Source organism: Moschus berezovskii, chromosome 21, assembly GCF_049115385.1.
Source record: "Moschus berezovskii isolate FMDL1 chromosome 21, NW_MosBer_1.0, whole genome shotgun sequence".
Taxonomy (NCBI): Eukaryota; Metazoa; Chordata; class Mammalia; order Artiodactyla; family Moschidae; genus Moschus; species Moschus berezovskii.
Window position 1 is genome coordinate 9,763,648 of NC_142480.1, and position 7,498 is coordinate 9,771,145.

The 7,498-nt window shown below is 50.0% G+C and overlaps 1 protein-coding gene across 1 annotated transcript; it reads right to left on the minus strand.

The window, feature by feature from the left end:
- Positions 1-212: 212 nt before the first annotated feature.
- Positions 213-5,375, minus strand: LOC148774488 (T-cell leukemia/lymphoma protein 1B-like). The gene is made up of 4 exons (XM_088829784.1): positions 5,214-5,375; positions 1,313-1,430; positions 1,012-1,070; positions 213-761 (listed from the first exon to the last, which is right to left on the minus strand). The coding sequence occupies exons 1-4, from the start codon at positions 5,373-5,375 to the stop codon at positions 594-596; spliced, it is 507 nt and encodes a 168-aa protein (XP_088685910.1). The 3' UTR covers positions 213-593.
- Between the last annotated feature and the right edge of the window lie 2,123 nt (positions 5,376-7,498).

The following is a 7,498-nucleotide window of genomic DNA, read 5'->3' on the forward strand; positions in this document are numbered from 1 at the left end:
GTTTTAATTAACCGGCACTGGAAGGGACCCTCAGGGGCCAGCACTCACTTCCCAGCGTTGATCGAGGCTCAGGAGTGGACAGTCTGCCCAGTCTCTGATCTACTCCAGCCAAAGTGACAGCAGAAACGGCAGCCACGGGGTACCTGAGTTCCAGGTCCAGACCTGGCATCCGCGCCCCCTCCCGCCTCCGCCACAGGCGGAGTGGCCAGAAGGCAAGTTCCCAATCAAGGTTGCGCAGGAGGCCGCGGGGCGGGGCCTGGTGGGCGGGAGGGGAGGGGCTTGGGGCGTGGCACCTGGAGGATTGCGCAAAGAACACAGGGTGCAGAGAGGCAAAGCAGGAGGGGATGGGAAATGCAGAGGGGACGAAGCCCAGCCCCTAGGTGTGCAAACCAACGAGCAGGTGCATAGGGATTGTCGCTGAAGACACAGGGCCAGTCGGGTCTGGGGGAAGGCAAAAGGTGACAGTCAAGGACGCTTGGAGGAACTGGGCGGGCGCCCCGTCGGAGCAGGACCAGGGGTAGGAGAGCAGGCCCTACTCGAGGCCCTCAGCGCAGTTCAGGCTGCTGCCCGTCTCAGGGAAAAGGCTCTGTGGGTCACCGCAGGGTCCCCAAAGGCCACTGCCATCGATCGGACTTGTGGCGCCCCAGTGCCAAAGTTGGCCTTAGAGTTCCGAGGTCAGTGGATCCAAGCTTGATCGTGGCTCTTTCCAGGCTCTGTGGTCTCAGGGAAAGCCTTCCAGCTCTCAGAGCATGTTTCCTTGTCTGTAACACGAGATGTTCATAGAAACACCTCATTCTTCAGAGAGCTGAGTGATAACCATCATTCAGTGCTTTGTGAATGAACTGGGGGGTCTCTCCCTGGTGGAAATCACTGCCCACTGGGGTTGGGACAGGGAGGAAAGGGGCGGTTATGTAAGAAAAACTCAAGAAACAGCCTGAGGGCAAGGTGAATGGTAGGGTCTTCCTGAAAAGAGGGGCAGCCCTCCGCGTTGAGTCTCCAGGCCTGACCTACCAGCCTCATCAGTGGCTCCCACTTGGCAGACGTTTGAGAATCAGATTTTCTGTGGAGATGACCTGTAGAAGGGGAAGCAGTGATCAGAGCTCCAGGGGGCATGCCCTTCCATCCCAGTCAAGCCAACGGGAACCTGGGTTTGTGGATTTCAAGGGACTGGGGAAGGGAATCTCCCCCTTTCCTTTGTCCCACCTTGCAACCCTGCGGCCACTACTTAATGGCCACCCCCCTCATGTGGGCCACCACGCACTTGCCTGGCCATGGTCCACTATTTCCCAGAATCTGGAATCCGTCCCTTGGTACCTTCGCCCGGGATAGAGCTCCCACTTAATGGGCAGCCCAGACACAAGCAGACAGCTGGGGGACCTGGGCATCTGGTTGGGTAACTGCCACAGATGGACCGTGATGCTGACTTCATGCTGGAGGGAAAGACGGGCCCCATTAGGGATGCTGAGCTGCACACAAAACCGGGGTCCTGGATCCTCTGGCCCAGCTGGGGCGGGGGCACTGCACGCAGCAGAGGTGGAATGGTCATGCTTTTGGAGTCCCACACCCAGAGTCTTGGCACCATCAGTTGGGGGTTTTTCCTGGACCTGAGAGAACTAGTTCTTTCCAGGCCTCCTCTCTGGTACCACCCTCCCACAGACCTGCACCCCACCTTACCCCCGTGCCCCCTGAAAAGTTAGTTTCTGTTTCCAGCCCATTAGAAACGTTTAGGCCTACATAGAGGACACTCTTAGCTGTCTGTCTTGGCCACTTCCAGAGTTTTACAAATTCTCTTTTTAAAAACAAGATATCCATAGAGTTCAGGACCTGGGAGTGAAGGATTTTCCCAAAAAAATATTTTGCAGATTTGATCATGGCCATCATTACTTTTTGTGAACATCACACACACAACGAAAATTTGGTCAATGCAGGAAAGTATAGAAATATGTGGGAAAGTCATCAGTCAAATGTCACCAAAGCTCCATGTATGATGCAACTATTAATAAATGTAAAGGTTATTTTACAGAGTTTCCTATCAAAGTATTTGTCTTCTTTTCTTTGTGATGAACACTTCTCTGAGTTAAGAATCTAACCCTTTATCAGTCATACAATTTGCAAGTGATTTTCCTTAGTCTGTTGTCCTACGATTTTTATGGGATGGGTTTTGCAAGAGGGGTATTTTGAACTATGCAGCAAAATCTCTTTCTCTTTGGATTCTGGCTTTAGCTCAGGTGCCAGCCAAGCATGGACCCAATCTGGCCCACCACCTGCTTTTGTAAATAAAGCTTTATTGCAAATAAAAGTGTCTACCTTTGTGTGTTGCCTTTGGCTGTGTTTGTACTGTGAGGGCAGAGTTGAGTAGTTGCTCTGAAGTCTTTATTGTATGAAAGCTGAAAATTTTTACTATTAGACCCTGCCGGGAGCCAGCAAGGGAAATCCTACCTGTGGCAAAGGTCAATTGGGGAAGAGGCCTGACAGGCAAAGGCTAATCAGGACTCGAGGAACCCCCTGGACTTACTCGAGCGTCTACCCCAAAGAAAACTGGAGTCTGACTGCCTTACTATCTTACGCCTCTTACCAAGTCCTCTAATACTTACAGGGGCTTCCCCTCAACCACCTTTCTCTGAAAACATTAATTCAGAGCTGTAGTTTAAAAGTTCTCGTCGGCTTAATAGGAGTGTTCCAATCCAAGCCCCTCTGATAGCTTTCTAACTTGCCTGACAAGTTTGTCCGGGCTCTTACAACTACGAATGTGACTGTTTACAGCCTCCCAGCCATGCAAGGACAGAAAGCCTAATATTCTAAAATACAGGAATTTGTTGAAGAAGTTAAAATCATCAGAATAGTACTAAAAAAGATTTCATTGTTGAATCAATGCTTGCTGCAAAGTTTCCATATTTTCTATCTATTGTATCCTTGGAAATATATTAATCACATATAGAGAAAATAAGTAGTAGCCTTTGATTTAACCACATCAGATCTTAAGTTAATAAATTCTTTTCTTGTAGCTCACTATACCCTTGCCTTATAGGAATGTAACCCTGTCATGTGTCTTTGGAGAATAGCGCCTGACTTTAGGAAAATCACCTTGAAAGAATATAAGCGTTTTTCTAGCTGACTAACCTTTGTTAGGAGAGAGGGCCATAAACTGTTAGCAGGCCTCCTGGCCAGAAGATGATGTAAACCACCTAAAACTTTTGTATATCATGAGCCATACAAAAATAAGCCCTAATCCTGATAAGGGTCAAGATTGCTGACCCCGCGTGATTTTGACGTGACTCTATACCTCCCTTTCTCTATTTTTTATGTGCACAACTTAGGGTATAAAAGCAGCACTGGAAAATAAAGTTTTGGGCCTTGCTCACTGAAGCTCGGTCTCCCCGTGTCGTTTTTTCTCCTTTTCTCTATTCTCCTTTTTCTGGTTGAGATCCTTGAAGCGCTGGGCCCTCTGTGTTTACTTATCTGCCTGGGCTTCTAAGAACCACTCGAGGGGGTGCCCTGGTGGGGTGCCTCCAGTGATTCGAGAGGGCGCCTACGGCCTATGTAAACAGAGCAGACCCCGTGCTGGGGTTTTATTGGTTTCCTGTGTAAACCAAGGAATCATCAGCCCCTGTCTCTCTCTCTCTTTCTCTCGCTGAAGCCGACACTGTTCATCCCGAGGATACCCTGGGGCCATATCGAGGCAGGTCCCTGATAAGACCCTTCACAAAAAGTTTGCTGATCCTTGCGTTACATCATGCTCAGAAAGCCATTTCCCATCCTAAGACTGCATATGAAAACCCGGTCTACTATTAAGAAATAATCATTTTAAAAATTGAAAACAATGCTCACTCTCCAGTTCCCTTCCCCCGCTCAAGGGTAAATTATTTGAAGAATCCATTGTTTTCCCACTGAACACTTTTGTATGCTTTTTAAAAACGTACTAAACTATTTTGTCCAAAATTTTCTGCATGCTTTATTGGGTGGAGGTATGGGAAAGACTTTCAATGTTCTCTACCAAAAATTTTCTGGATAACCTATTTGAAGATTGTTAGGAAATGTGCTGTGGTTAGGACGTCCCTGATAGCTCAGTCAGTAAAGAATCTGCCTGCAATGCAGGAGACCTGGATTCGAACCCTGGGTTGGGAAGATCCCCTGGAGAAGGAAGTGGCAAACAATACTCCAGTATTGTTGCCGGGAAAATCCCAGGGACAGAGGAGCCTAGTAGGTTACAGTCCATGGGATCACACGAGTCAGACGCGACTTAGTGACTAAAATAACAGCAAATTGCTTATTTAACACCTGGCTAAATATTTGCCATGTTTATCGTTGTTCAGTTGCTAAGTCGTGTCCAACTCTTTGTGACCCCATGGACTGTAGCAAGCCAGGCTCCTCTAATCTCCACTATCTCCCAGAGTTTGCACAAATTCATGTCCACGGAGTCGGTGATGCTATCTAACCATCTCATCCTTTGCCACCACCTTCTCCTTTTGCCTTCAATCCTCACCAGTATCAGGGTATTACCCTGAAGAATTTATATTTCATCTCTGAAAGGTGGGCTGTAATCCCAGCCCCTAGTTTAGCAGTTTCCAATTTGATTACCCTTATCACCTGGGGAGCTTTTCAAACATCTTCTACTCCACCCAAGGCTCCTGAGTCAATTTCCAAGGTGGGGTTCTAGGACACACTGTCCCTCAGATGCCCTGCAAGCCGTTCAGCTGGTGACCTGTCACAGTGATTCACTTGTCTCGTGGTAGATTATTCCCATTTTGCAGTTTAGGAGTGTGAAGCCAAGGTAAATTTTACACTCATGGCCCACCCACTGCCTCTAGGTTGCAATGCTTTTGCTTGTGCTAGTCCTGTCTCCTTTCTGATCCTGGAAAACTCCTATGCATCCTGCAGGGCCCATCTGAATAGCCACCCTATCAATGAAGCCTTTTCAACATGCACTAGGGGCCAGACTAGGCCCTGAGCTCGCTGGCCCTCTCCTTCTCTCTCTCTCAGCCACCCCACGGAGGATCACATCACCTCTGTCAACAAGCTCTGTCTGTGCCACTCCAGGCAGGGGCTTCTGGGGCCAGGATCAGAACACTCAGGTCGAGTTTTCTGGCGCCAGCGAGAATTCCAGCCTCTCACCTCTATTCTGGGCCTTACTGCAGAATGTGCAGGCCCTGGTGAGCTGAAGTCGCGCGACACCACCGCCCTTCCACCGGCTCTCCTTCGGCCCCAGGACTCACTGTGCTCTCAGGGGCCCCGCGGCCCCGAGCTCGGTGGGAGGGATTGATCTGCAGAGCCACAGCCACCCAGATCCTCCCCTTCTCATCCTTGTAGACGCCAGGCCTCTGGAACCACAGGCAGCAAGGGGGCGATCCGACCGGCGGAGAAGCTTCGGCTTCCATCGCAGGGCTGAGCCTGGGGCGCGCCTCGAGGCACACGTGGAGACTGCCTGGTGCTCAGCCTCCTTAAGTAGATGGGCGTCCGCGTGGGGCGGGGCCAGCTGTCCTGGGGGCGGGGCCGCTGACCCTCCGCAGGGTCCGCAGGGCCCAGTGAGCCCCAGGTTTGAGGACAGGAGAGGAAGATAAGCGGCGGAGCCAGAAGGAGAGGAGCTGCCTGCCTCTGGGTTCCGCCACCTGGAGGGCTAAAGAGCCTGAGTCTCAGGAACTGGGCCCACCCGCCTAAAGGGGCAAGGATTGGAGTCAGGAGACGCAAGGGCCTGGACAGGTAAGAGACTCCCCAGGTACGGGGCCGGGCTTCCCAAGTGGCTCAGTGGTCAGGAATTCATCTGCCAATGCAGGAGATGCGAGAGACAAGGGTTTGATCCCCGGGTTGGGAAGATCCCTTGGAGAAGTGCTGGGAGCCAGGGAGGGAAATCCTACCCGTGGCAAAGGTCAATTGGGGAAGAGGCCTGACGGGCAAAGGCTAATCAGGACTCGAGGAACCCCCTGGACTTACCTGAGCATCTACCCCAAAGAAAACCGGAGTCTGACTGCTTTACTATCTTACGCCTCTTACCAAGTCCTCTAATACTTACGGGGGCTTCCCCCCAACCACCTTTCTCTGAAAACATTAATTCAGAGCTGTAGTTTAAAAGTTCTCCTCGGCTTAATAGGAGTGTTCCAATCCAAGCCCCTCTGATAGCTTTCTAACTTGCCTGACAAGTTTGTCCGGGCTCTTACAACTACGAATGTGACTGTTTATAGCCTCCCAGCCATGCAAGGACAGAAAGCCTAATATTCTAAAATACAGAAATCTGTTGAAGAAGTTAAAATCATTAGAATAGTACTAAAAAAGATTTCATTGTTGAATCAATGCTTGCTGCAAAGTTTCCTCTATCTATTGTATCCTTGGAAATATATTAATCACATATAGAGAATATAAGTAGTAGCCTTTGATTTAACCACATCAGATCTTAAGTTAATAAATTCCTTTCTTGTAGCTCACTACACCTGTGCCTTATAGGAATGTAACTTTGTTATGTGTCTAGCACCTGACTTTAGGAAAGTCACCTTAAAAGAATATAAGCCTTTTACTTGCTAACTAACCTATTGTTAGGAGAGAGGGCCATAAACTGTTAGCAGGCCCCCTGGCCAGAAGATGATGTAAACCACCTAAAACTTTTATCACAAGACACACAAAAATAAGCCCTGATCCTGATAAGGGTCAAGACTGCTGACCCGAACGTGATTTTGGCGAGACTCTATACCTCCCTTTCTCTGTTTCTTATGTGCACAACTTAGGGTATAAAAGCAACACTGGAAAATAAAGTTCTGGGCCTTGCTCACTGAAGCTTGGTCTCCCCGTGTCGTTCTTTCTCTTTTTCCGTCCTTTTCTCTATTCTCCTTTTTCTGGTTGAGATCCTTGGAGCGCTGGGCCCTCTGCGTTTACTTATCTGCCTGGGCTTCTAAGACCCACTCGAGGGGGTGCCCTGGTGGGGTACCTCCAATGATTCGAGAGGGCACCTGCGGCCTACGTAAACAGAGCAAACCCCGTGCTGGGGTTTTATTGGTTTCCAGCGTAAACCAAGGAATCATCAGCCCCTGTCTCTCTCTCTCTCTTTCTCTCTCTCTCTCGCTGACGCTGACGCCGTTCATCCCGAGGATACCCTGGGCCATATCGAGGCTGGTCCCCGATAGAGAAGGAAGTGGCAACTCACCCCATGGACAGAGGAGCCTGGTGGGCTACACGAATTCCACTTCTCAGCTGGAGACCGCCATCCCTACCTGACAGACGTGGAAACAGGCTTGAGAGGTTTAGTGGCAGACAGAGGAGGAAGATGAGCCCAGCTTTCCTGACTTTGACACCCATGCTGTTTGTCGCTTGCCTTGGCCAAGTCTTGCAGCTACGTGACAGAGGCAGAATGGGGGCTGGGGAGATTCAGAGTGGCTGCTGATGAAACGGTGGGGGGCTCCAGGTGGAGGCTCGGAACACCTCCCCATGGTGGGCCAGAGGTAAGGAGAGGAGGCTCCCGTGAGGAAAAAGAAAGAAAAATTTCTGATAGTGTAGCCGCTGAAAATGAACAGAG

Coding starts and splice junctions, on each gene's coding strand:
- LOC148774488 (XM_088829784.1), bottom strand. CDS start 5,375: ATGGAAGCCGAAGCTTCTCCGCCGGTCGGATCGCCCCCTTGCTGCCTG. Junction 1,071..1,312: donor GCTCTATCCCGGGCGAAGGT/ACCAAGGGACGG, acceptor CTTCTACAGGTC/ATCTCCACAGAAAATCTGAT. Junction 762..1,011: donor GGGAGCCACTGATGAGGCTG/GTAGGTCAGGCC, acceptor CTCGTGTTACAG/ACAAGGAAACATGCTCTGAG.